This window comes from Yarrowia lipolytica, chromosome 1D (genome assembly GCF_001761485.1).
Source record: "Yarrowia lipolytica chromosome 1D, complete sequence".
Classification (NCBI taxonomy): Eukaryota; Fungi; Ascomycota; class Dipodascomycetes; order Dipodascales; genus Yarrowia; species Yarrowia lipolytica.
The window spans coordinates 1,081,692-1,108,802 of record NC_090773.1 but is presented as its reverse complement, the minus strand read 5'-3'; the positions used below and the strand labels follow the sequence as shown (position 1 = coordinate 1,108,802).

The 27,111-nt window shown below is 51.0% G+C and overlaps 12 protein-coding genes across 12 annotated transcripts; 6 read left to right on the top strand and 6 right to left on the bottom strand.

Annotated features, from left to right (window-relative positions):
* Window positions 1-100: 100 nt before the first annotated feature.
* Window positions 101-1,405, top strand: YALI1_D11087g (uncharacterized protein; the record flags this gene model as incomplete). The annotated part of the gene is made up of 1 exon (XM_502582.2): window positions 101-1,405. The coding sequence occupies one exon, from the start codon at window positions 101-103 to the stop codon at window positions 1,403-1,405; it is 1,305 nt and encodes a 434-aa protein (XP_502582.2).
* A 302-nt stretch (window positions 1,406-1,707) lies between these two features.
* YALI1_D11068g (uncharacterized protein) lies at window positions 1,708-1,992 on the top strand (the record flags this gene model as incomplete). The annotated part of the gene is made up of 2 exons (XM_068282656.1): window positions 1,708-1,887; window positions 1,930-1,992. The coding sequence occupies 2 exons, from the start codon at window positions 1,708-1,710 to the stop codon at window positions 1,990-1,992; spliced, it is 243 nt and encodes an 80-aa protein (XP_068138757.1).
* A 436-nt stretch (window positions 1,993-2,428) lies between these two features.
* YALI1_D11063g (uncharacterized protein) lies at window positions 2,429-4,387 on the top strand (the record flags this gene model as incomplete). Its single annotated transcript, XM_502581.3, has 1 exon — window positions 2,429-4,387. The coding sequence occupies one exon, from the start codon at window positions 2,429-2,431 to the stop codon at window positions 4,385-4,387; it is 1,959 nt and encodes a 652-aa protein (XP_502581.1).
* A 925-nt stretch (window positions 4,388-5,312) lies between these two features.
* On the top strand, window positions 5,313-5,987 carry YALI1_D11034g (uncharacterized protein; the record flags this gene model as incomplete). The annotated part of the gene is made up of 1 exon (XM_502580.3): window positions 5,313-5,987. The coding sequence occupies one exon, from the start codon at window positions 5,313-5,315 to the stop codon at window positions 5,985-5,987; it is 675 nt and encodes a 224-aa protein (XP_502580.1).
* Window positions 5,988-7,227: 1,240 nt separating this feature from the next.
* On the top strand, window positions 7,228-9,135 carry YALI1_D11015g (uncharacterized protein; the record flags this gene model as incomplete). Its single annotated transcript, XM_502579.1, has 1 exon — window positions 7,228-9,135. The coding sequence occupies one exon, from the start codon at window positions 7,228-7,230 to the stop codon at window positions 9,133-9,135; it is 1,908 nt and encodes a 635-aa protein (XP_502579.1).
* A 942-nt stretch (window positions 9,136-10,077) lies between these two features.
* YALI1_D10961g (uncharacterized protein) lies at window positions 10,078-12,612 on the bottom strand (the record flags this gene model as incomplete). The annotated part of the gene is made up of 1 exon (XM_502578.3): window positions 10,078-12,612. One exon carries the CDS (start codon window positions 12,610-12,612, stop codon window positions 10,078-10,080), a length of 2,535 nt encoding a protein of 844 aa, XP_502578.3.
* Window positions 12,613-13,180: 568 nt separating this feature from the next.
* YALI1_D10951g (uncharacterized protein) lies at window positions 13,181-13,660 on the bottom strand (the record flags this gene model as incomplete). The annotated part of the gene is made up of 1 exon (XM_068282655.1): window positions 13,181-13,660. One exon carries the CDS (start codon window positions 13,658-13,660, stop codon window positions 13,181-13,183), a length of 480 nt encoding a protein of 159 aa, XP_068138756.1.
* Window positions 13,661-15,052: 1,392 nt separating this feature from the next.
* Window positions 15,053-15,763, bottom strand: YALI1_D10930g (uncharacterized protein; the record flags this gene model as incomplete). Its single annotated transcript, XM_502577.3, has 1 exon — window positions 15,053-15,763. One exon carries the CDS (start codon window positions 15,761-15,763, stop codon window positions 15,053-15,055), a length of 711 nt encoding a protein of 236 aa, XP_502577.1.
* A 1,952-nt stretch (window positions 15,764-17,715) lies between these two features.
* YALI1_D10886g (uncharacterized protein) lies at window positions 17,716-20,193 on the bottom strand (the record flags this gene model as incomplete). The annotated part of the gene is made up of 1 exon (XM_502576.2): window positions 17,716-20,193. One exon carries the CDS (start codon window positions 20,191-20,193, stop codon window positions 17,716-17,718), a length of 2,478 nt encoding a protein of 825 aa, XP_502576.2.
* Window positions 20,194-21,200: 1,007 nt separating this feature from the next.
* YALI1_D10865g (mitochondrial 37S ribosomal protein uS7m) lies at window positions 21,201-22,205 on the bottom strand (the record flags this gene model as incomplete). The annotated part of the gene is made up of 1 exon (XM_502575.3): window positions 21,201-22,205. One exon carries the CDS (start codon window positions 22,203-22,205, stop codon window positions 21,201-21,203), a length of 1,005 nt encoding a protein of 334 aa, XP_502575.1.
* A 714-nt stretch (window positions 22,206-22,919) lies between these two features.
* Window positions 22,920-24,098, top strand: YALI1_D10858g (mitochondrial 37S ribosomal protein mS35; the record flags this gene model as incomplete). The annotated part of the gene is made up of 1 exon (XM_502574.3): window positions 22,920-24,098. The coding sequence occupies one exon, from the start codon at window positions 22,920-22,922 to the stop codon at window positions 24,096-24,098; it is 1,179 nt and encodes a 392-aa protein (XP_502574.1).
* A 499-nt stretch (window positions 24,099-24,597) lies between these two features.
* On the bottom strand, window positions 24,598-25,880 carry YALI1_D10829g (uncharacterized protein; the record flags this gene model as incomplete). Its single annotated transcript, XM_502573.3, has 2 exons — window positions 24,598-25,709; window positions 25,823-25,880. The coding sequence occupies 2 exons, from the start codon at window positions 25,878-25,880 to the stop codon at window positions 24,598-24,600; spliced, it is 1,170 nt and encodes a 389-aa protein (XP_502573.3).
* Window positions 25,881-27,111: the final 1,231 nt, after the last annotated feature.

The following is a 27,111-nucleotide window of genomic DNA, read 5'->3' as shown; positions in this document are numbered from 1 at the left end:
ATCGTTGTTTGACATTCGCCCAAGGTGGAGTATCCAGGGTACAGCGTTTTGGTTATGTCTCTGGGGATGTCACGTGACCATGCAGTATAAATAATCATGCATGCATGGATGCAACACATTTCCATCTATCGTCACTTGCACAGACTACAGCACCATGAGCAAGCCAGCTACGACTCTTGATGGACTTCAGGACGGGTCGGTGGAGCTGCAGAAACGGCTGTCGGCCAAAAGAGACGCCGAGGGAGAGCTCAAGCACGAGGAGGACCGCAAGCTACGGAAGGAGGGCAAAACCCAGACGCCTGTGACGAACCAGGAAGGAGATGTTTTGAACCCGTATATCCCGCGATTCATGTCGTCAGCGCCGTGGTACGCTAAGGCGGGTGATGACGACCCGTCTGCGTCTTCGTTGGACCATCTGAAGAAGGACAAGACGGACTCCAAGAAGGAGGAGTGGTACGCTCGAGGCCAGGATCGAAGTTCCCTTGAGCGACCCAAAAAGTTCCGCAAGGGCGCGTGTGAAAACTGCGGTGCCATGACGCACAAAAAGAAAGACTGCATGGAGCGTCCACGAAAAGTGGGTGCGAAATACAAGGCCGACAACCTGCAGGCCGACGACGTGATATCCAACCCGCACATGAGCTGGGATTCGAAACGAGATCGATGGAACGGCTACGACGCCGAAGACTTCAAGCGAGTCATCGACGAACATAACATGACCGAAGAGCTGCAGAAGAAGCTGCATGGAGACGCCCCAGCTGAGACCGATGCCGAGAAGGCTGCTGCTGTGGAGGAGGCTATTCGAAAGTCCACACGAACATTGCGACTGCGAGAAGACACGGCTGTGTATTTGAAAGATCTCAACTCGGAGACCGTCTACAATCCGGGCAGTCGGACGTTTCGAACTGCTGATGAGGGTTACATTGACAAGGACGGAATGTTTGTGAGACACACGACTGGTGAAGGAAAAGAGATGGAGGAGCTTACTCGTATTGCCGAGGCTGAATCGGCGCTGGGAAACCAGATCCATTTGCATGCCAACCCCACGGCCGCCGCTATTGCGGCCAAGCGGATCAAGGAGGAGGCCGAGAAAGCCAAGGACGCCGAAAAACGGGCGCTCGAGGAAAAGTATGGCAAACAAGACCATGTTCGAGTACGACCCAAAGAATACACTTCTGTGGTGACGGCAAAGAAGCCCACAGTGATCCGTGCCAAGAACGCTCAGGGTATTGCTGTTTCCAAGTATGAGGAGGATGTGTTTCCAGGCAATCACACTTCTGTTTGGGGAAGCTACTATGATAAGGAGACTGCCAAATGGGGTTATGCTTGCTGTCATTGTCTGATCAAGAACGGCTACTGTGTTGGAGAGAAGGGCAAGAAGAAGAAGGGGGCTATGGATACTGTCTGAGGGACAGATTCACTTGTAAATCCTGGACTTCTTTCGATACTTCTGTGTAAATTATTAATTTATTGCATCACCTGGAAGGGAAGAGAAAACTAAATGTAGCCTGTGGTATTGGTATCGAATGAGCTGTTTCATGACGGGCGCAACCACAGTGTGGACTGGAGTGCTTGGGTAGAGATTGCAATGCTCGTGGAAGTGGAGAGAGTCAAGCAACAAGTACATATGGTAACGTGAAGACGAGTCCAACACCGTTAATCTTGCGTCTTAGCTGTGGCTTGTCAACACCAGAGCGTTATCTAAGAATCATGTTGGAGAGAGTAAAAGTATGGGTATTCCTACTGTCGCTACTTGTACTACTGTTACAACTTGTAGTCAAGACACAAGCTTGTAGATCGCCTGAAGCCCAAGACCGGCATTATTGGCACATAACTCCGATCGCAGCCCACATAACTCCGATCGCAGCCCACAAACTCATATCCCTCTTGGTAGAGTAACTCCGCCAAAAAGATGAGACTGTTGCTTGAGAGAGAAAAAAATTAAGTCAAAACCTTGGGGAAGATGGTAAGGCGATGATGATCGTGTTGCTGTAGTTTATTTGGGAGCGACTTGTAGCAAGGCTGACAAGTAGCCAGCAAGTCAGATATTGCATTGTATAGTTCTGGTTTGGTTGATTGGTGGTTGTGATTACATAATATCGAAATAATCAATTTCATCTCTCCCGGGGACGCTATAGTGTTCCATGATCAGATTGCCTGTCTTTTTTTTATTTATTCTTATTGTTTTTTATTGTTTTTTATTTTTTTATTTTGTACGTTTTCTGACTTTTTCTTAAAAAGTTTCAAAACCACGCCACCCAAGGTTAACTAACGGTGCTTAATGGCTCAACTGACCTCGTGCGTGCTGCCAAAACCGCTTATTCATGGTCGCTGCAAGATACTGTAAGTGCATGATTTTGAAGACTATTTTTTGGACCGCCTAAAAGTGTAGTGCAACCCCAGACTTTATCTCTCGGCAACAAAACACTCAATGAAACACTACAGAGCTGTACCTGGCGCTCTGAGGGCGTCGCTGGCCAGATCCGCCGCGCCCAGATCGACCTCCACCCGGTTTCTGTCGACTTCCGTGCTCAGAATGGCCGAGCACAAGAACGAGTCCAAGGGCAAACCTCTATCGTACCCCCCTCCGCCTCCCACAGTTCAGATTCCGCGGTTTGACGGAACGCCCAATTACAATCCCTCCGAGGAGGAGAAGCAGCAAGCCAAGCACGAGAAGGCCGTTTCCTGGGCCATCATTTCTGTGGCCTCGGTAGTTGGCGTCTACTTCGGCTACAAGTGGTATGGGCCGTACTCTGAGTCCGACGAGGAACTCCATCGACAGGTGGCGGAGCGACAGCAGAAGAAGAAGGCTGTTGCCAGTGCCGCTGTTCGACAGGAAGACGCCGACGCCGTTGCTGCTGCTGCGGCGGCGGCTGACAAGTCCTCAAAGAAGGGCAAGGCTTCGGTTGCTGGAGTCTCCTTTGCTGAAATGACTCCCGGACTCTTTGCCTGGGGAGATAACGATGGACACGCAATCAAGGACACGTACAACGCCGAATCCGAGACCCCCAAGCTGGTGCGATCTCCCGTTCGACTGCGATACTTTGAAGGAAAGTTGCTGCGAGACGTGACTCTGGGCGATGGCTCTGGAGCTGCCATTCTGGACAACGGAGACGTGGTCCAGTGGGGTGACCGGTTTGCCCCACACTCCGTCAAGAATCCCGAGGTCACTCTGCAAGGAAAGGACGCCGTCAGAATCGTCCAGTCTCGAAACATGCTCTATGCTCTGTCCAAGGATGGAACCGTGTACTCGTTCCCTGTTAGCAAGGAGCTGCAGGTGGCTGGACCCAAGGAAAGAGAAACCCGAACGCGTCTGATCCCCGGATGGAAGCGAGAAGCCAAGATCACCTACCGTCAGCTGGACTTTGATACCACTCTGGGCATCACCGAGAAGCTCAGTGACATTTCTGCTGGACAAGACCATCTTCTGGCTCTGTCCAACAAGGGCCGAGTGTTTGTTTCATCTACCGGAGGAGCCATTGAGGAGGTTGAGACCGATCCTAACCCCGTGACTGGCGAGTTTTCAGAGACTCTGGTTGGTACCGAGGCTCCCCTTCCCTCCGCTGGCCAGTTTGGAATTGCAAAGTTCTCTCACTTCAACACCGCTCCCCGACCCGGAACTCTGTACGAGATTCGATCTTTCCGAAATGCTGTTGTCACTAACATTGCTGCTGGTGCCTTCCATTCGCTTGTGCGAGACCAGAACGGTAACATGTGGGTGTTTGGCTCCAACAAGTGCGGCCAGCTTGGTCTGGACTACGCCTATGAGTCGCAGAACGTTGCTCTGCCTCGTCAGCTGACCCTGGGCCGAATTTGCAAGAAGGACCAGGCTGCTATTGTTACCCGAGTCTTTGCTGGAGGAGATACCTCGTTTGCCGGCATCAAGGTGGTGCAGTCTGATGATTACAACTCCGCCTCCAACTCGGAGCGAAAGAAGCTGTTGCAGGACACCGCCGAGGTGATTTACTCGTTCGGTGACGGTCTCAAGGGCCAGCTTGGAAACGCCACGTTCAAGCATGTGCAGGCTGAGATGACGCCCATCAAGGAGATCAACTATGCCTCTGAGTGGAGCGAGAAGCTCAACAAGGTTGTTCCCATCCAGGTAAACTACATGTCCACGGGCCCCAACCACGTGGCTGCCGTTCTGGACAACTCCAACGACGTTGCCACTACCCAGGACCTGTACCTGTGGGGCGGCAACGAGTTCTCGCAGATTGGAAACGGCAAGCGAAACAACATCCCCAAACCCTCGCATTTGATCACCAAGCACACCACCGAGTCCGATCCCTACACCCAGCTCATGACCAAGACCAAGATCAACGGTTGCGAGGTCCAGCAGCAGATTGTCGCTGGCGACGGAACCACTTGTGTCTTCTACAAGCGAATGTAAGGAGGGGTGTGGAGTGTAGCAAGCAGATGTAAATAGTATAAGATAGGTATGATAGGAAAGGTGTAAAACAGGCAAAATGTTGGTACGTCAACCCGATTATAATTCAACTAAACAGTCAACTATATATACTTGACAGATTCTTGACAGTAGCAGCTCTCCCTTCACTTAGTAAGATACTTGTTGATATCAGTGGGTCATTATGGTATCCTCACAGTCTATCTTGTAAAACACATTTCAGATCTCAGCGACGGAAATGCATCCCACAGTCAACTAGTCTCAAACCAGTTTTCACAACTAAAGGGTACAGTATACAGTATTTAAATAAAAACACATGTACGGTATTCTTCTTTATAAAAGAGCATCGTCGTAGTATTTACAACACTGTACATACAATGTGACCTCGGACTACTTTACAAATGACTAAATATCAGTTGATAACAAGCACAAATACGAGTACCCATATCTAATCCAGTATACAATTTAATCCAATTTAATATTTTACACCTACACAAAAAAAAAACAGAAAAAACATTTTTTTTATTTATTTTTATTTTTTTATGCTCACGATTACAGCACCCCCGCTAAAGTTCCAACTGTAGCAAGCTGTATAGTGAAACAAATGCAGGAGTTTCTAAGCGTCGCTAGAGATGTGGGTGCAGAGGAATCTAACTACAAGTAGTCGTTTTGGCGAAGAGTAATGAGTAAATTACAATCAACAATCGATTTCAACAGTCTGTATACATAAATCCTTGTTATTTCGTCTATATTGGATCCCCAATACCTTGTCCCCACTGTCCCGTTGCCGGGGCAACCACCTCCCAACTTTATCTCGGATTCTAAACACAGTGTATCACAACTGTCGGACACGGTTCCACGATACAAGCGCAGTATCGACTTAACAACCTCACCCCAACACATTGTCGAAATGTCGTTCTTCCAATCTCTGCATCTCAACACCAACAACTCGCGTACAACCCGCACTTTCAAGCCCTCCACGGCCTCTTCCCCTCCCGCACATCTTCTCAGACAGTATGCTGACACCACTCTAGGAGCAGGCTCTCTGGCCCAAGCAGTCAAGCTCCCTGAAGGCGAGGATCTGGCTGAGTGGCTGGCCGTGCACACAGTCGACTTCTACAACCAGGTCAACATGCTCTACTCAACCATCACCTCCTTCTGTTCGCCAGCTTCGTGTCCCCGAATGACAGCCACAGACGAGTACGAGTACCTGTGGCAGAATGCCGCATCGGAAAAGTTCAGAAAGCCCACCCGAGTCTCTGCACCCGAGTACATTGAGCATCTGGTGTCGTGGGTCCAGGCTCAGCTCGATGACGAGGCTGTGTTCCCCCACAGACTAGGCGCCCCCTTCCCCAAGAACTTTGTGTCCAGCGTGGTTCCCCAAATTCTCAAGCGGCTGTTCCGAGTCTACGCACACATCTATTGCCATCACTTTGACCAGATCAGCGAGCTGGGTCTGCAGCCGCATCTCAACACGTCGCTCAAGCACTTTGTGCTGTTTTCCAAGGAGTTTGGCGTGGTCGACCAGAAGGAGTTTGCTCCTCTGGACGAGCTGATTCAGATCTTGTTGGATGATAAGTCTTAGGCGATTTCGGTGGCGACTGGCCGTAGGTAAGGAGTGGACCACTACTAATGGATATGGGCAGCACGATTCGGCTGATGAATGCTCACGATGAGCAACTCAGGACACAGAACTAGGCCTTATATTAGGCTAGGTCAGAAGGATGTTGACTAATAACACACAGAGTCAAATAGTTAATGGGTATATGAATGGTATAGGCTGTCGGTGTGTGCGAAATGGAATGTTAGGGGTGTCAGTGGAGATAGCAAGGTTGTTGTGAGGTGAGTCAGTCACTCAAATGAGATACCAATTCGAGAGACCGGTAAGAGTATGATCATTATGTGAGCAGGTAGCTGCTTATGGTGCATGTCATTGTATTTTTATGTACAATGCACCGGATACTGCACGTCTAGAACCTCTGCTTGAAGGTCTCATCTACAAACGACGCATTGTTGATTTTGGTCAGTTTGAGCGTAGACAGTGGCACAAGTACAAGTGCAAGTACAAGTACAAGTACAAGTACAATGTACCGGATTCATACACAAATGCCACTTATCTAGGGAGTCCTGGATGCTTTCCTGTATATTTTCAGTCTCATTATTTTCTCTTTCTACCCCACACAAGTGCAATTACGATTCCTTGTCAGCTCCATGAAGCGGCTGTGTGTCGATAGCCGAGAGGACTTTGTGAGGACATAAATATTGGTGTATTGAAGACAGCTCTTGTACGACAAGGTCCGTGTTGTATACCTGGACAGGATATGAGTTGTGACTCATCAAGCACTATACTGTAGCTCTTGTCAATGGTCTTCCAGAAGTAGGTCTATGTACAGCAGTATTCCTAATACAGTACTCGTACAAGTAGTAAGTAGCTTAGGTGCAGTTTGGTTCACTTGACTTTTCACTCAGTGCATTGTGTGAGAACATTATGCATGGATCCACATACAAGCTTTAATTCGGGGTAAACAGAAACCCGCCTACGGGAAGAGGAGTGATATTGTCGGTATCATCACGCGTTCTCTGGTGAAGGAGACTCGGGAACCCACTCTTGGTGTCATGTGATCGTCCTATTGTAGCCCTTTTTCTGTTAGCCCATCAGAAGCCCATCTTTGGTGCTATCAGAACGTATTCTAGCTACATTATTAGAACAACGGCGTCATACTCCCAAGACCAAATCTAGCTTGGCTCTATTTAATATCGTTTAAGCGCCAACGCCAACGCCAACGCCAACGCCAACGCCAACGCCATCTCCACCCCGACTCGCCATGGCCTTGCAACTGGATCTGCCCACGCTGCACGACCTGCGTGTCGTTCTGAACGCAGACTTTCTGGCCGCTCTGGCGGCGCTGCTGCTGCTGGCCGTCATTCTCGTGCCCCTCTGCTCATACATTTCGCTGTATGCGTGGTCAGCCATTCTGGCCTTCAAACTGCGATCCCCGCCGGCAAACTGGGAAAAGAGCATCGTCAAGGGCGTCCAGGCCAACGGAACATCCACACTGTTCGGCTTTGGCTTCTGGCAGGCCGCCGCTGTTCGACGACAGCTCATTCTCCAGTCCAATGATCCCTCCTATTACTCAGTGACACACGTTTCTCGACGTTCCGAAATCGCCATCAGCCCCGAAGACAGAAACACCGAGTTCCGCAACCGCGCCCAGGACTCGGGAGCGCCCCGGCGAGTCATCTACGGCTTCTTCCATCCCTACGCTAACGCTGGAGGAGGAGGAGAACGTGTGCTGTGGGCTGCAGTCAAAGACACCCTCATGTACGACGACAACATCATCTGCGCCATCTACTGCGGAGAACAGGATTTGCCGACCCGAACCTCGCCGTCCACTGTGCTCGACGCGGCCGTCTCAAACTTCCACGTCACCGAACTCGCGGATAAAGAGCTGCGAAAACGAATCGTCTTCATTGGAATGAGAGGCCGGCGACTAGTGGACCCTAAGACCTGGCCCCGATTCACACTCATGATGCAGGCCGCTGGCTCCGTTTGGATGGCCTGGCACGGAATCTCCACCCTGGTCCCCGACGTCTTCGTCGATACCATGGGCTACCCTTTTGCCTACCCTCTGGTCTCCTGGGTCACCCATGTGCCTGTTGCTGCCTACGTCCATTACCCTGTCATCTCAAAGGACATGCTGGCAACCGTTTCTCTCAAACAGTCGCCCGTTCGAGCAGCCCTGGCTGTCGCCAAGCTTGTCTACTGGCGTGTGTTTGCCCTCACTTATACCTTTGCCGGCTCCTACTGCTCCGTGGTCATGACCAACTCGTCCTGGACCAACAACCATATGCAGCACATGTGGTGGTACAACCACAAGGCCGAGCACATCAAGATTGTCTACCCTCCCTGTGGCACCCAGGCTCTTTCTGAAATTGCCATGTCGGAAGAGACCTCTGCCCGAAGCCCTAACATTGTCTACATTGCCCAGTTCCGGCCGGAGAAGAGACACGACATTGTGCTCAGAGAATTCAACAAGTTCTACAAGGAGTACACCGAAAAGTACCCCAACCAGCCCGCTCCTCACCTGACTTTTGTGGGAACTGTACGAAACGACGACGACAAGTCTAGAGTCTACCTTCTGCGACTCCAGGCACGTGATCTCGTCAACCCCGACTCGGTGTCGTTTGTGCTGGACGCCCCCTTTGACAAGGTGCGAGACATCCTGCGAACTGCCTCCATGGGAGTCAACGCCATGTGGAACGAGCATTTCGGCATTGTCGTGGTCGAGTACATGTCTGCCGGTCTCATTCCCGTGGTCCACAACTCAGGAGGGCCCAAGTGCGACATTGTGGTCCCCTACGAGGGCCAGTCCACTGGCAACAGTGGCACTCTATCGGCCATGCCTTCGTCCACATCCATTCGATCTCACTACGAGGCGGTTCCTCCTGGACCTACGGGCTTCCACTTCAACTGTCCTGGCTCCGACCCCACAACCGACTCCGGTCCCAGCTACGACGGCGAGCCTATTGGCACTCTAGCAGAGACTCTGATGCGGGCCTTTGAGCTGTCCGAGTCCGATACACACAACATGCGTGCACGAGCCCGAGAGTCCGTCAAGAAGCGGTTCTCCAACGAGCAGTTTGGCAGCCACTGGCAGGTGCGAATGCGAATTCTCGAGAAGCTGGAGCAGATCCGACGAGGCCACCGACTGACCCGGGGCGACTTTGACTAATTGAGGAGGACATGCAGACAGGGAGTACAGAAAGGCTTGTACCACACCAAAATAACAAGCGGACCACCATTCGCTATGACATAATCTAAAACTGAAGTAAGGCTGGGGAGGGTATTGGTGTTTCAGGGTCAATAGCCAGCTATTTTTATTCTTAGTCTGGTTATGGCCAGCTAAGTGTAATCTAGCTGACTAATAATCACAGCTGGTAGAACAATTGCAGTATGTACGTATCGGCACTTTTATGTACATACTGTACATACTGTATGTACTTGTATTGTACGACTTTACATTAATATTTATTTTTTCTGTCACCTTCGGTGAAATATTTAGGCTAATTAGGAGTGTGTACTCCAATGGCAAGTTTAACACTACAAGTACCCCCAGTATTATGATAACAGCTTATGAGAAGTGTTGGAAGTCATCTAAAGGGGCCTTCTCACTGGTTCACCTTCGTTTGCGGTCTCGGAAACCCCTCATTTTCCCTCCCGTGTCTCATTTCATCACGTCTCGCACCATCTTACTCCTCGTTAAAACCCTATGCGCTGGTCCACTCAGATGCACGACTTGCATGAGATTAGGCATACACACAGCCCTTGGGGATGCATCAAAGATAGCACGGGTTAGCAAGGCACTGAGAAAAGATCGGGAGCAAGGCCATTGAGTGGCGGCAAAGGAACGGATGGCTTAGTAAGCGATGGAAAACAGATACCCGGTCGCAAATGACCAGTTCACTACAGTCTCACCCCTCAATCTAAATTTTAAGTGTGCCCCTGAAGTTCCTTTTCGTGGGGTTTGGGTGGCTACGTCATCGCAAATAAGCTCTGAGAACCAAGGCGGGTGAAGAGCAAAACATGGGGTGACCGATTAAATACTGCTGGTACAATACACAATGCATGTTCTAAAATACACGTCATACGTTCATTAACTAAGTACCTATTGTATTTATTTAGCACCAGAAGTGGTGTCAGGAAGACCGTTGGCAAAGAACAGAGAGCCCTTGCCGTCGGCGGGCTGAGCCTCGGACAAAGGCTTGAGGTCATCAGTAGTGCCGTAGGATCCCGTGGCTTTTCGAGAGGGAGGGCCTCGCTTGCCCGTGGACGACACAGAGTACTTTCTCTGTCGCTCGATCACGTCGTGGGCATCAGCGCCCACCTCGGTGTGGTCTCGAGGGGCATTCTGGGCAGCGTCCCCGTCCTCCTTGTGGTTGGACATGGTGAGCCGTCGCTCGACATGGACGGGCAGATCGGAGTGGGCAGGCACAAACTCGTCCTTTTCGGTCTTGAGAGTGTTGCCGGCGTCGGGGTTCTCGTTGTCGTACTCAAACACGTCCGAGTCGGCTCCTGCGGCAGCCTGGGCAGCCTTGATCTCGGCCAGACCGGGCAGGGCGGGGCCCTGGTCGACGGAGAACTTTCGAGAGTTTTGTCGCGACTGCACCCGGGGCACCTCGCCTACATGCTGGTTTTCCTCGTAGTCGTCAATGGTTCTGTTTCGAGGGTTGTCGTAACCAAAGTTGGACTTTTCGTCGACCAGAGGGTCCTGCTTGGTGGCTTCGCTTGGGCTTTCGAACTCGTCGGGTTCGTCGAACACCTGCTGGGGCTCTTCCATGTGTTTTCGATGGGCCGAGGCCAGGAGAGATCCACTCATTTCGCGAGCTGAATGGGGTAGGGCAGGGATTTCGGAGTCGGCAGACGTGGGCAGGGGGTTGTTGTTGTCGACACTATCGGCTACTGGGTCGGTGGCGATAGTGGTGTTTGTGTCGTTGGGGTAGGCGGTTGCGGTTGCGGTTGCTGTTGCGGTGGCAATTCCTGTGGGGATGGCGTTGGATGCGTTGCTGTGTGTGGAAGCGTTGTGTGCAGAGTCAACGTTGTTGATGTTAGCTGGGACTGCGTTGTTCACTTCAGTATGGTTGTGCTGGTTACTGTTGCTGTGGCCATTAACCTGCTGCCGTGATGGAGCAACCCTAGGGGCATTAAACTTTAGAGCTCGTGCACGCACATCCTTAATCGAGGTGAGGGTCTGGATGTCCTTCATCCACTGTTGCAGAGCGTCAGCAGACTCGACCCGGAATACCCAATTGTGGCCCCGCGACGAGTCGCCCTGCTTGGTCTTGAGCACAAACTTGTGCGACCCGCTGGACGACTTGGAGTCGGCCGAAATCTGGCACTCGTCCAGCGCCAGAGACATAACCGGTACGGGGTGTTTGGCCCGATCGCCGCTCTTGAACTCGTGCAGAAATGACGGGGTCAACACGTAGAAGGCCCGGCTGTAGCTCTTGAGGTACTTGGACCGTCGCTCCAGCTGGCCCGATCGCAGCTCGCAGGTGAGAGGATCGCCTCGGTAGGGGTACTCAATCTCGTCGATAGATCGAGAGGGAGTAGCAGTATCGACAAAGTTGGGGTCAGTAGACACAAAGGCGGTCCACTCGGCTGCGGGCTCTCGAGCCACAAAGCCGTCGACAACAAACTTGTCCACCAGCTGCTGTAGAGCCGTGGCAGCAGCCGAATTGAGCTGCGCAAAGTGGTCGAGAGCCTGCTGGATCTCCATGACCACCACCTTCTCCAGCTCCTTGCCGCTGTTTTGCAGGTTGTTGTACGCGTCCTGCAGGTAGTTTTCCTCTGAGATTTGCCGTCCCAGCTGCTTCTCGAGCTGGTACCGCACCAGTGCCGGGTCCTGCTTGCCCTGTAGAGGTCCCCCGCTAGTCAGCACCTTGATGGCCTGCTGTAGAGAGGCCACGTGCTGCTCGGTAAGACCTTGTTCCTTGGCGTAGGTGTTTTTGAAGTCCGACGACAGGCCCTTGATCTCCTTGATCTTGACCAGCAGGTCACGCCGCAGATCATCGAGCCGAGGGATCAGGTTCTTGGCCAGCTCCTTGGCCAGCTGCGACGCGTGGGCCGCCTGGGTTCGGTGGTAGGCAATGAGGTCGCCGGGCAGATCGGCAATGGAGCCGTGGCCGTAGGGCTGGAACATGGCGCGAATTGCCTCGTCCTCGTGCGACGTGCTGTTTTGGTGGAAGCCGCCTGCCCACAGCGATCCGGCGGTCGACTTGGCCGCTACCGACCGGGCGTCGGTCACGTTGGAGTCCTGGGGGTCCAGGGCCTCGCGATCCTTCTGGACCGTATGCTTGGACATGTCGGCGGTGCCGTTGGCGAAAAACGGAAAGTTGACGGCCGTGCCCAACCGCACGTGTTGTCGAGTGACCTCCTCTTGGACCGAAACCGCCTCCTTGAAGTAGACGAGCAGGGCTCGGATGATTTTGCGCCAGGCCGAAAACCGGTTGGCCAGCACCTCGGTGGGGTTGCCGTTGATGGGCACGGGGCAGTAGGCGACCGACAGAGTGTCTGTGGCGTCCATGGTCATTTGCTGCTTCTGTTTTCTTACCAGTCTCTCAGCCGTGTCGTGCTCAGGGTGGTGGGATAGGGAAAGGGAAAGGTGAACGCTGCTGTGGTAAAGTTGGGGGCGCGGCTGGGAGTTGGGCATACTCTGTGAGTATATGGATTTTAGGTAATAGCCTTGATTAATGGGAGGTGGAAGCGGAGGCCTGTACAGGATGCATTAGTGGTTTCTGATTTGGGGTATTCTTGCTGGGCTAAGGAAAAGAGGCCTGGCATTGACCACCCCCCGAGTAGACTGCGACATTGGGCTCTTTACACGGGTCCTAAATCCTCTCTTACCCATGTTATTCCGTCTATCGTTCTATTTTTACTTTGAATTCAGTACATCTGCGCAGTGCGAAATGCAGCCCGCCCTACGGTGACTGACTGAAAGTTCGATGCAGTACACTGTTGATAGACTTAAAAAGCACGGTAGCCACTGGACTCAGGGACCAGTCAAACTCAAACGGCTTGCGACGGGCCGAGGTCCGGCAGGGACATCACCAATGTTTTGCCTTGCTAATTGTACGAGAGCCGTCCTAGTGCCTCCTCTACGGCCTCGGCGGCTGCTGTGTACGGGGGTGCTTGTCTTGTCATCCCCACTGTCTACGCCTGAAAGTTTATGCCTGTTTTTGGCCAGTACAAAGCTAAAGGCGGTATGGGACGACCCATTGTCACTCTTCTAGAAACGGCCGGGTAACGTGTTGGCGTGCATGGGATGGTGTTAATGGGCCACCACCTGGAGCGCCCGGGCGTCCTTGTCTGCCTCTTGCGGGCGGCGGCGTCTTTGTTCGACGTCCAACGTTTGCGGCATATATATTTTGGGCCCTTGACCACCGTGTCGTATTAGCCTCGGGTCTTAGAGACCATTCATGGTACAAGTACGCAAAAAAAAAATATAAAAAAAATATAAACGTTTGGTAAGACAGCCGAGTTAAACGGGCGCACCTGAGACTTTGCAAACAATCTCGATCGGCGAGAAAGGGATAACTCTGAGTATGATGAGCAACAGACGACCGTAGAGCCAGTCTGGGGGCGGAGCCGTCTGGCTGATAGATGTGACGTGTGTCGAAAGCGCGCGCAGTGGCCCCATTTGACGGGTGCTCGTAGAAACGAGCAACTCCTGCATCTCCATTGGCTAACAGGGCTGTCATTACGTCACTACTTTGGGTCTGGGTTCTCCCGTCAAGTCCATTGTTTATGTATCTTGTGCATGAGAGATTCGCATTGGTATGAAGTTAGAGCATAGCAGAAACTGCCAACTGCGTACTTGTAGGACCTGGACGACGAGTGCAAGTATCGGTAGCACGAGACTATCACTACAGTGCATACCGGTTCCAGGGAGCGAGCGAAATATGCTCGATCGAATGCGATGCTCGATCGAATGCGATGCTCGGTCGAATGCGATCTCGGTCGAATGTCCTGCTCTGTAAGCGCCAGCAAATACCCGCCCACACCCCTTCGTACTGGCTGACATATGACACATGCCGCCATATTGTATGATATAGCCAGCCCCATCAGTCCAAGTCGCAGTCGCCAAGCCAATAAAATATTTCAAGCGAGTGCGACGTGAATTAATAAGAGTACATGCGATACGACTAAGATACCAAGATACAGTATCGTAGCAAGTAGTAGAGATATCATCATACCAGCACCGGTACTACTCGTGCAATGTCTATCCGGAAACAACGAAACCACTGTGTTGCTTCATTTCAAAACCAGACACGCTGCCACCGCTCCGCCAATACTGTAGACGATGACATGGGGCGCATTGTTATGTGAACGCGACTGTGGTTGCTACTTGTAGTGTCTGACCTTAGCTGGCGGTGGAGAACAGTATGTAAGATTATGATAGCGGTACGGAAATTATGTAAAAGTGCCGTGCGTACAGTTCCCAGAATGTTCTGGTACTGTCTGCAATATCGAGCAATTAGTGGTTCATCTATTAGGCAGAATGCGTAAGGAAAGTTGCTCGGTATAAGTATTGTACGATACCGTGATTTGAACTCGTTCTCTACTGCCATTATCACACCAACTCCCTTTGCTCTTGATGACATGTCTCTCATAATTACGTATGTACTGTGCGACTAGTCTGTATTCGGACCCACTCTGGCTCCGGGACACTCTGGCTCTGGGATACTCTCAATACTTGAATCATACTTGACAGTCTAAGTACCAGATAACTTCAGTAATAATACACACCCATCACGCCCAGAAATATCACACATAAACCACCCCACACATGTCGACACACCCCCACTTGCTGACAGCCGTTCTTGCACCTCTTTGCAGATGTCAACATGATCGAAGTATGCCCCTGGACCTTCCTGATCCGTCAGAGCCGCATAGATAGAGTGGATGATGGCCAACTACGAAAAACATCTATACAAACACCACTACAGTTATACCACCGAAATACCGTCGCTCGGTGTTCGGCTCTGAATCGCATGTTGAAATACTTATATATATAGTTAGACCGGATGAATGGACCTACCCTTGTAGCCTGTTTTTTACTTCCCTCTCAAGATGTCAGTCTCTGACGAGCTCTACAGCTTGGGCAGCTTCAAGCTCTTGGAGATCATGGCCGATCCGGACAGAGTGAAGATGAAGGTGGCCACGTGCACCTCGAGAGCGGTGCCGGCAAACAGCACACCCAGAGGCAGCTGATCATTGATGTAGCCCTTGGAGACCCAGTAGGCCATCATGCCCACCAGAGCCAGAGTGGTGGGGATGGGAGTGCCCTCAAAGTACTTGGACTTGCCGCTCTTGTCCTTGGGGATGTTGGCCACGGTCACGTTGAACCGGGCCAGACGGGAAAGACCGCACAGCACAAAGATGGTGAGCAGCACGGTGTCAATGGTGGATTTGGCGCCAATGGAAAAGGCAATGGATGCAGGGGCGACTCCAAAGGAAATGAGGTCTGCCAGAGAGTCCAGTTCCTGGCCCATAAGACTGGCCTTCTTTCTCCATCGGGCCACTCGGCCGTCAAACACGTCGAAAAAGAAGCCCAGGGGCACACACCACATTGCTCGCACAATGTACTTTGTGTCCTGGGTCTCGTTAAACCGCATGCACTGGATGATGGCCATGAAGCCACAGAAGCCGTTGAGCATGGTGATATAGTCGGCCATGTGCAGCTGTCGGATCATGGAAAAGTGGTGGTTGTCCTGGGTGAATTCCACAATGTCCTGCTCGTTGGGGGCCTCGGGCTGGGGGCTTGGGCTGAGAAAGGAGCCTCGTCGTCGGATTTCAGACATGTCGAATGGGCTTTGACGGACAGATGAAGGTGTTTTGAGGGAGGGGGTATTCAGTGGACTATTAGTCTTGGTCTCACGACAATTGCAAGGGGATGCTTTTTGGGTGGAAAACAATTACACGGGGTGTGTGGTGGATGTGGGGTGCAAGAAATTGGTCGCTTGCTTGGGTAGAGTCGAATACACTGAAAGAAATGTTGCCACACAACCTGATGGGGAGGAGCATGAAAATGCACCTTGGGATAGTCTTCACAAACATTTGGGTTGGTCACGTGCTGCAGAAATGGGGAGGGAGCAGAAGCAGAGGTGTATAAAACGCGACAAACTGTGCGGTCAACCCATTGGGAAAAGACCTGTAAAATATGTTGCGGCGTCTACAGTAGCCATTTCCGTTGCCCAATCTCCACGAAATCACCGCCAACGCCATCTTGGTCCCCGCTCGATTGCTCTTATCATGCGCTAGTGTTCCTTGTGGTACCCCAACCCTGTGGCAGCAGCGCGCACAATAGGAGTCGTCTAATTTTGAGCCTGGGAAAAAGTGGCCGAAGAACAAGTCCAAGCGGGTGATAAACTTTGCAGGTGAAACAGAAACAGAGGCGGAGCCATGGTCCTTTAGTTGCTGTCGGATAAATCTCCCATAATATCCATGGTACAAGCAGCTGGTACGCGTCGACCATCCCCAGGTACGCAGCCGCACCGTCCTAACCCAGTTAGAAACGAGCTTTCAAAGTGTGTGTGGAAGAACCTACTGTAAGGCTCGGTTGTAAGCTCGACTAGCAACAAGGAAACCAATTAGAGCGACCAACGTAGACACGAATAGTACATAATGCTCACGCGACCTTTTTAATGGCGCATCGTCAGTACTTGTACATAACTGTCGGGTTGGATGAACACGCCCATGTCCTTGCAACGCACTGTACATCCGCAAATAGCAACCGAGACATGCAGCTGCCGGGGCTGTGGCTCGTATACCAACAAGCAGACGCGTCCCATGACTATCAGTGACAGGGATGGTGGGGACGTTGTGGGAGGAGGCATGCGGTCCGGAGAAAGAGGTTGCTACGATACCATTCTTGAAGTGTCTATCGGTTGTGAAATGCGCTCGGCGCAGGTACATTCTATGGACTGCTACCGCGAATGGTCTCATATTGTACACGCACTCGTTCTCGTACTAGTATACAGTCCTGATTCTGTCCAGGAAGCTTCGAGCACCATCACCCAAAGCTTCTACTGGTAGTGACTGCGGCGTCAGTGGCGCCCGTAATAGACATGCACAATGTATCGATGGAAAGCTCTTGTCGCTCTTACTACAGTCATCTGCTTGGATTTCTACTTCCCCTACTTCTACTATCGGTAGGCAAGAGTTGAAAGACGCGATAGAGCTTGACGGGATCTGAGTCGGGGCCGGGAAACCCAGAGGAGCTAGAAGAAGCGGAAGATCCCGAGGATTTGCCCGAAGAGTCGCGTCCATGGTGGGTACTACTTTTAGAAAGAGCAACTGAAGCGCAGAACTGCAAAACTGAATACTGTTCTCCTTGGCCTGGTCCAATCAACCCTTGAGCTGAGCAACTACAGTAGAGCTTCTAGTTGTCGATCTTGGTCTGAAGCTCAAAAGACTCGTCAACAGATATGAGAGTATCGACTATGACCTTTTCCCCTGAGATGCGAGCCATTGATGAATCTGTTATTATTAGACCCACATCTGAAGACTCTGGGGTAAACATCATTGTCTATATCCTGATAGCTGTATATAAACAGTTCTAGTATATGTTTATGTACGCATGTTGAACTGTCTGGTACAAGTACGAGGAAGTATGTACTATACTTGTAGTGTCTTTTGACATTCAAAAGGTAGTTCCATGATATTGAAACCATGGTATAACTTGTTTTCCACTCGCGCGTCACTGATTGTTCTTTCCCGTGTCATAAATAATTCATTGTTATACATCATCATATCAACTTCGTCCATATCTACCCATAATAGTAGGCTGTAGTTCCTCCTCTGGTCCTCCTCCCAAAAGAGCTTCGCTACGAACAACACTGATGAGCTCCTTGGCCATCTTGCTGTCGATATCCTTTCGGGCATTAACCACGGCCTCAAAGAAGGACAGAGGACAGTCCCAGAATTCAGCCTTCAGCTGTGTGTATTTATCTCCAAGCTCCTCAATAGGCGACTCCAGAATCCACAGCAGATGTTCAAACACCTTGAATACCTGCTGCACGTGTTCTCGGGACGAATGGTGTTCGTCGAAGAAATCGTACATCTTTCCAATGTCCTGCTTGATCTGAACCGACGCCTTGGGCAGCTTGAGAGACACCTTGTGGTGCTTGCCGGACCGCAGAGACTGCAGATAATGAAGAACAGTCTCGTCCAGAAGATCGTCAAGGAACACCTCAATCAAAAGAGGGTTCATGTGAGACTGGACATCGCCGTAGTACTCAGCCAGAGTATCTGTGATCTGAGACATGGGGATGCCCTTGTACCAGGCCGAAGCACCAATGGTCGAGGTCTCGAACAGAATGTCGAATGCAGGTTTGAGATCTGAAAAGATGATCTCGATGAGCGAGTTGGTACATAGCTTAGCAAACGCAACGTAGCCATCGGAAACGGTCTCCAGGGTGCTGGTAATTTGGGTAGAGTACTTCTGAGACACCACAGGAGCCACCTTGGAGCTCAGAGCCTCGGTGTAATCGGCTCCTCGGATCTGGTCGTTGGCAAGAGCGATCATGTAATCAACCAGACCGGCATTGTTTTGCAGCTCGTCGTCTGAATCAATGTCTTGTCCATTGGCCAGGGCCTTTTCGGCCTCCTTTCGCTTCTTTTTGTCTCGCAGCAGCTGGGCCACTCGAATCTCCTTCTTGACCTCCTTGGTCATAATGGCCTCCCAGGATGCTTGTCGCTCCTTGAGCACATTACCACACTCCTCGACAACTCCAGCGAGAATTCTGCCCTGCTGCGAGTCGGCAGCAACCTCAATCTGCTGGGTGATCATCTTGAACGTGATCACCTCACCCTGCAGAGCATATCGTCCGTCGTTGTCCATTTCAGGAGCATTGTCTCGGTTGATGAAGGCCTGGCGCTCAGTGGTGGCCAAGTTCTCCATCCACTCGTTGAGCTTGTTGACAATGAGCTTCATGTAGTCGTCATACAGATCGTTCTCCTTGCCGTCCAGAAGAGGGGGCTGAAGCTGCTCCTTAGACACGGAAAAGCCCTTTTTCATCGTGTCGTAGTAGTCTTTGACGTAGTTGAGAATAGCCAGAATGGACTGTGCGTCGGGATCTGTAGCCAGCACCTGATCCAGCAGATTGTGGGTCTCCACATGGTAGAACTTGAGCACCGTGTCGAAAATCTGCCATCGTTTGGGCACCAGAGTAGCCAATTCCATTCGGGTGAGCTCCAAATCGGTATAAATCCATGCCAGGTTCTCGAGCAGCGTGATGCAGTCCCCGGGGAAAGACTCAATGCATGCTTCAAACGAGTCCTTGATGGACTTTTCCATGGCTCGAAGGAACAAGGTAGGATAACCCCTGGGGGATCGAGGAGCGACATTGTTACCCAGAGTCACGCTCATGCTGTTGTTTTTGTTGTTGCTGTTTCCATTCATGTGGGGAGATCGGAATCCTCCTCCTGTACCTCCGTTTTGCTGTTTGGCCTTTCCATTCACTTCCAGAAGAACAGTGGCCTTGAGATCTTCTCGTTCTTCGAGATCGATGATTTTCGCGAGTCGTACGACCAGTGATGTGTTGCCGCTTCGGATGAACTCCAGCAGGTTGCCTCCCACATCTTCCACGACCCGGTCGAACTTGGCAATCAGAGGATCCAGGGGAGCGAAGTGCTTGATGGTGGTTCTTCGAGTATCTTCACTGGCTTTTTCCGCGTGAAACATGGCGGAATCACGGAAGTCGCGCATTTCGGAGAGCATGTAGTGGATCGTGAGCAGGTTGGGTACTCGCGAGTCCAGCTGGGCCTCGATGCCTCCCTGGCCGTCTCCACAATCGTCTTCGATCATGTCATTGACCTGCTGGATACGACCATGAAGCGATTTCATGTTGTCGGCAAACTCCTGGGTCTTGATGAAGTTTCTGTGAATGTTGGCAAGTCGGTTGATTTTCTCAAAGTCCCTCACGGACAGCTGCGACTCGGAACACAGTCGGTCGATCTTCATGAGCTCGCCCTTGATTTCGGCCATGATTCGCTTAGAATCCGCCAGCTTGATAACAGCGCCGCCAGTCGAGTCAATGTGCGACTTGACCTCGGCCTTGAGCTGCACATCTATGGCGGCCTTTTCTCGCTGCAGACGCTGGGTGATGAGCTCGACCTTGTCCAGGTCGTCGGACCGCTTGAGCAGCTCGGCCACCCGGGCGACGGCGCTCTCCATCACCGCGTCCGCCGGATGGACGCTGCCGTGAACCGAAGCCGAAGACGATTGCATAGTGTGTAATGGTGCAGTGATGATGAGCGGATATCACGTAGGTGCTGTACTGGAGATGAGCTTAAACGGGAGTAAGACTACACTATGTACTGTAGCTACGATGGGCAAAGCCAGGCACTGCAGTCAGCAACCTCTCTTAATGTCAGCAGAGAACAATTGTGAATATCCAGATCCGCTCCCATGAGCCGTACCATTGTTTTGGGTATATTTGCTGTCTATAGATGACTCTTCTTCCACGTTTTGGTTCGCACCTTGAGATGCTCCCCTCGGAGTTAACACGAGGCATATTGGCTTTATGTAAGTTTGTGGAAACTACAAGTAAGACTACCAGGACGATTTTTCAGGGAGAAGGAGTGTTGTCTTAGCTGTGAGTGATGCTACTAATTTATAAAGAATGAATAGCTGTATTTTTATTACGAGTAAGTCTGAGACTGTGTGAATGGTGTTTCTTACTTCTACTGTGATGTGTTAGAGGGGTGTGTATTTGATTGCTGTAGTGGATGGGCCAAGTAATGCGAATAATTCTCAAGTAAAGCCATGTAAATTTATGGAGGGTAAAGAGGGTCGATCACTGAACGAATACAAGTACAGATTGGTACCGGTACGAAAAGTACAAGTACATATATGCTACTTGTAGGGAAAAGCGACAAACATTAAGGGAAAATAAACACTCTTGGACTTCGTAATTACAACATCTTTAGAGACTCTCTTCCTTCAAGCTACAGTAGACCCCATCTAGTCTACAGAGGAGACGTCTTTCAGAGTGAAGCTCTAGAAACATACCACTGGTTGCGACTTCAAAGCAGTAAAGCAATGAGATCTATCTAACCACTGTTTGAGTATCTACAGTGAGATTGAGTCGTAGTGATCTTGAGCAGCGTATAAACCATACTATTATACTGTTCAAGCTCTCATGCACGGATCTCGTGTTTCATTCTTACGCCCATTCTCTCGGAGTAAGCTCCTCGATATCGGGATCTGTTCTCTCCTTAACTATATACAATACTCTACTTTCGGGGTCGGCTGGGGTCAGCATGGACTCGGTTGGCCACGGCGAGGTTGTGGATGACCAGGGTCTTCTCCATGAGCGACGCTCCCTTGGACTTAATGACGGATGCTATCTCCTCTCCGAGTCGGACCGAGAATGATCGGTTGGGCCGCTTCTCGGCGTTGTCGACGGACCACTTCCACACTATTCGTCGTCGCTGTCGCTCGGTGATGGGAACGGGGTACTGGACCTTTCGAGCACCAACGGGGGTCGACTTGATGACACAGACGGGGGCAACGTCATCAAAGACCTGCTTGAGCAGAGGAATGGGGTCGGCCTTGATCATGACCTGAGCGAGCTCCATAGCCTGGTAAAAGTGCCGTCGGGCAGCGTTCTTTCGGCCATGCTTCATGATCATATTGATCAGATGGGCCTCGAACTCGCCGTCGACCTTGTTGGGGATGGGCGCAGTCTTGAGAGCCTCAGCCTCGGCCACCTGCTCCTCGGTGGGCACAAACAGAGCCTTCTTACCGTTCTTGCCGGTGATGACCTGCTCAAACTGCGACTCAGAAGTGGGGTCGATGAGCGCCATGGGGTCGACCTTGTTGGCGGAAACGTCGCTGAAGAAGCCGGAAACAGTGCTCTCCTGTCGGTACTTGTCCAGCGTCTCTCGGAACTTTTGCATGTCCAGAGCGTCCTTACCCTCAAACTTTTCGGTCGACATGCTCTTGGCCTTGATGTCGTCCAACAGAGCAATCCACTGTCGAGCATGGCCCTCGGCGGTCTCGGGAGCAATGGGCTTTACGGCGTTGGCCTTGATTCGCTCCGTGTACTTGGCAGCAATAGCGTCTGTGTCCTCCTCACCCAGATCGGAGTTGACGGCCAGCTCCTGGGCAAGGGCCTTCTGGTCGCCGTCAAATCGGTCTGCTCGCACGTTCAGACCCACCAGGATCTTGGCGGGCGACGCCGAGGCGTATCCGCGACGGGCGGAGAACCGAGCTAGTCCTGAAGTCGTTCTCAGCATGGTGGTGTGTGTAGATGGTGATGTGAGAGTGAAAAGTTAGTTTGAGTTGGGTGTAGGAGAGGTGGTACCGGTGGAACCTGGGGGGGTTGGAGCGGGGGCCAAGGAGCGGTAAATTCGCAGAAATAAAGGCTGTAGGTGAAGTAGCTTGTCTTTTTGTATATATTTACTTTTTTCATTTTGTCATTTATGCTCCCATTCCATCATTTATCACATACCTCTTTATATCTCCAAATACAATCCTTGCAGCCTCAAAGTGTGTGAAATTTGAGGTGAAATTTCGGTCACTCGACTTTTTTTAGCTTTTCGGAGAGAGAATATGGGTATCAGTAAAATGGGGAGTTTGAGGACTGCAGCCTTGAAAAATTGACAGAATATATATTGCCACAGCGAAAATATTTCGACTAAATTTCACCCATCTATCTCTTCTTCAACCTCCTCAAATTCCCATTGTCGTCCAGCTCTATAGTATGAAGAAGGTTTTGCTTAGTTATCAGGGTAGGGTTTTTCCTAGTTGACACAAGATCTTTATATGGTGTCATTTTTTGCGAATAAAACACCTTAGATTTACTTTTCCAACCATGGGCTATTGATTCCTCTTTTCTTCATCTTTCTAGCCTTCTTACAGCCATTTCTGGAAACCCTCCCGCTTCTCCTCCATTTTCACTGCATTTTTTAACTTCTCACCACTGAACATTTTCATAATCATCACACAACATGCTCAGACTGGCAAACCAAAGCAGGGTGCTCCAGGGAGCGTTTGCACGAGCCACGGTTGTAGGCCGGGCCTCCGCCGTGACCCATGTTCGTTTCATGTCCGATTCGACCGACGTTCCTCCCTCGGATCAGTCCAAGCCCTCGTTCCGAACCGACAAGCGCATTGAGTCAGCCACTCCGTTTGCTGAGCCCTCCGAGATCCCCTCTGCAGACGCCTCTCTGCTTCCCCGGACCAACCGAGTCGAGGAGCTCCAGTTTGAGGCCAAGTACACGCTCGACGCCAAGACGAAGGAGGCTCTGGATACCATTGAGGAGCTGGGCTTCAAGACCCGGCAGAACCTGGATCCCGAGCGATTCAGCGACGAGGAACTAGACCCCAGAAACTGGACCGGCCTCGAGTTCCATGAGGTGGTCACGCGTCTTCACAACCGACAGTTCAAGCTCGGATCGGCCTACTCCCAGAGCGAGGAGGAACTGCGACAGCTGGTTCGAGCTGGTCGAGTTGCTGGAGCCGACGCTGGCGTAATCCGATCCGCCTACCACGGCAAGCATAGCGTCGTTGAGAAGAATGAGGAGGACGACGATCTTTTGGATGCTGATCACGTTAACGAGTTCATGTACGACGATATCCCCACTGCTGGACACATGCAGGTGGAGAAGGTGCGAAAGATGCGACACCTCCAGCGAATGTCTGCCTACGTGCTCCCCCGACTCGTCGATTATCATGTGCCCTTTGATGTCAAGGAGGCTGACAAGAAGGCTTCTCCCCTGACCTTCAAGTACACCTCGTACACCGGAGAGGAGGCCGACGAAGAGGCCAAGGTGGTCTGCTACTTTGACCCTGCCAACCTGGGTCTCTCCGACAAGGGCCTGCACAAGTTCAAGCTGCTGTCTGGACAGAACTACGACGCTCTGACCGGCCAGTGCAAGTTTGCCAGCAAGCGACACCCCTCTGCCCCCGAAAACAAGCACTACCTGCTGACTCAGATTCTCAAGCTCAAGACCGAGGCCGAGCAAGGTGACTCGTTCGAGGACGTGCCTCTGGACACCCGACACGCCCGAAACAAGGCGGAGCGCATCGCCAAGCGAGACCGATACCGACTGGCCAAGTTCCCCGAGGAGTGGAACCGACCTGAAGACAAGGCTAAGCAGACCGCTTTCAAGGCTCTTTTCGGGTAATGTATATAGTAAATGAGTAACAAGCAAACGCAAGCGTGTGTAGCCCATTATATCTTTAGGCCAGACGAAGGCACCTAGGTGTTGTATCGTACTGTGCTAGATAGGAAGCCAGATTTGTCCAAAACTGGTACCAGTACGAATGTTTGTACATGGCTTCGCAACGCAGCAATCACGGTATGAATTCCCATCTTCGTGTATGAAGACAAGTCTGGATATGTACTTGTACAGTTCCCCTATCAAGCATGCTACATATGGGTGAGACATGGCCCCCACACTCTCTATGATATACAAGTACTGTCGAGAGCCATACTTCAACGTCATGGAGAAAGGTGTATGGGATGTCGAGCTACAACCACTACTCACCTACACTGACCTGATCTCCCTGCTACAATTACCACCCAATTCCGTCGATGCCCGTGACCTCCAGCCACTTGCCACCTGGTACCTGTTATGATAAATAATCCATGCTGTGCTAATGAGTGTCGCTAAGTGCAACCCTTTACTCCGTCTTTAGTCGTTTTGCCTCTCTATCTTCTTCGGTTTCGGTTGTGGTTCCATTTTGTGCCGTTGGCTCGGTTGGCTCCTTGTCTGTTGGTTCCTTCTTTGTTGTTTCCTTCTCTGAGGTTGACTCCTTCTCGGGGGCTTCCTTCTCTGTAGTCTGTGTGGGCTCCGTGGGCTCCTTCTTCTCCTCCTCTGCAGTATCGGCTTCCACCTCTCTCCTCTCTCCATGCTTATGGTTTATGTTGGTCACGTCAGCAACTACCGTGGTGAGCAAATCTCCCTGGGTCTCCTCACTCTTAACCTGTCTGATCTCCTGAGCAACCTCATCTGGTACATCGTGAGTGGCCATTTCCGCCGACAAATCCGCATCCGTCATTTCCACAGAAACGTCGTGGGTCGTCATCGACTCGGAAATGCTATCTCCAGACACATCTGCCATCTCCACGGACACATTAGAAGCTTCGTGAGAAACATTCTCTGCTGGTACCTCTGATATCTCCTTGGTCTCCTCTTCCTCTTTGTCTTCCTTCTTGCCCTCCTGCTGCTTACCCTCTTCCTGCTGCTCCTTCTGTACTGGCTTAACCCCATCGTCCTGTTCGTCGGCGGTAACGGCGTCGGTCTCCTCTCCTCCCTTTTCAAGCTTGGTTGTATCCCCCTCAGAAATCCACGGGATCGGCGTCAGCACAATTCCCGTATCCGGTTTGATCTTCTCGCCGTCCTCCACCGTCGGCACATCGTGAATGTCCACACTCACTTGGCCGTAGTCGTCAATGGACGAAGACACCAACATTACCCGCTCCAGAGCTCGCAGAAACTTGGCGAGGTGGTTCTGAGGGTAATACTTGAACGGCTCGGTCAATAGTTCGGCCATGCGCTTCAGAGTGAAGGGTGGACTGCTCTTGAATTGCGGTGCGTCTAAGAGCCCCACTATTCGGTGGATTTGTTCCTGAGCATCCTCCTGGTGGCCTGTCACGGCATTTACAACCATGCCATCTTTGATGGGGTCGTACGACTCGCAGATCTCTTTGATCAGCTGCTGCACATGGCCTCGCTGCTCCTCCCAGCTGGGCATAGATCCATCTTCAATGGCAGTCTTGAGACTGGATAATGCTAACGTTAGTACGGTAGCGAGGCTGTAGATCAGCATGGGTGCATCCCGGCTGTTGTGGATCACGTGGCCTCCTTGGTGTCACCTGACTTCGTTCCTCCCTTCTGGTACTTACCGCCCGCGGTTTCCAAGGTCATTTTGATGGTGATGTTTACGATGAAAGAGTGCTGCATGACTCCCTCACGTGTAGCACGTGAAGCTTAATCGTCACACGACAACGTGGTTATTGAGAGGGGGGAAAGCGCTGGGTAAAGGGGCCTAGATAATTAACTGGTTTCTGTCTCTGTGTATTATAAAAGCCATTCTAATCAAGATGCACTTTTGATATTCTCTATTCTTCACTTATTCGTGGAGTTGAGGTGTCTTTCTATCGGTAGCATGCTATCAGTAATGTCTCAACTATAATCTAACTAATACAGTGAATAATAATAAGGGAATATACTTGCATGGAGAGAGGGAAAGCGTCTTGAAGGTGTGTAGAAAGGGCATTATTAAGTAACGATACTAGTACCTAGTACAAGTACGATACTCAATTGTTACGAAATATATACCCGTCACTCAAACGCTGACATTCTACATGATCCCGCCCCCGCCCCCCTCTGGCATTATCACTAGGAGAAGACTTCCTTACAACTTTCACCAGCATCAGTTGATCATAATGATGCCGCTCTTTTAACAGATAGTTTTCTCGTCTGGCTTGTATAAGCAAATATCACTGGCCTACAAGAATCCGTCGTCATCATTGACTGAACAGACTAGAATATATGTCCTTGCACTCCACACTTCTCTCGTTCCAACGTTGTGGATTGTTGACCTGTTCTTGTAGACGGACTAGATTACAAGTAGCAGCGAGTATACCGTCAATAGCAGGTCTTTTTCTTTTCTTTTTTTTTTTTGAGAATCAGCTTCTTGTCCCACTCTGTATCTTGCTCATGTACCACGTGTGGGATACATCTCGAAATGCTTAGACAGTATTCGTACTCAACAGAGGACGGACTCCACCATGACAGCCAGGTTCCTCTTGGCCAAAATGAGTGATTTTGGTATCAGTGTGGGTATTAAAGTCATATCGTCGCCGTTTCCATTGCCGTTGCCGTTGCCGTTTCTATTCATTCTCAGTATCTTTGCGAAACAACTTGTGTCTGTAAATACATTGCCAGACTAAACACTTCCACTGAACGACAGCTGAAGCAGCATATGGGTAACGGAAGGAAACGTCGGCGAGGTCAATTGTGTCTTCAATGTCGTGGCAGCTTCGACGGGGTATCAACTTTCGCACGATACTGTCCGTTGAGGTCTTCTCAACACCGTGGACTCTTTGTTGAGCAGAAGAGACAAGAGTGGAACATCTCAGATATTAGGGGAGATGAGGTCATATAATGAGCTGGATACGTTTGAGTCACG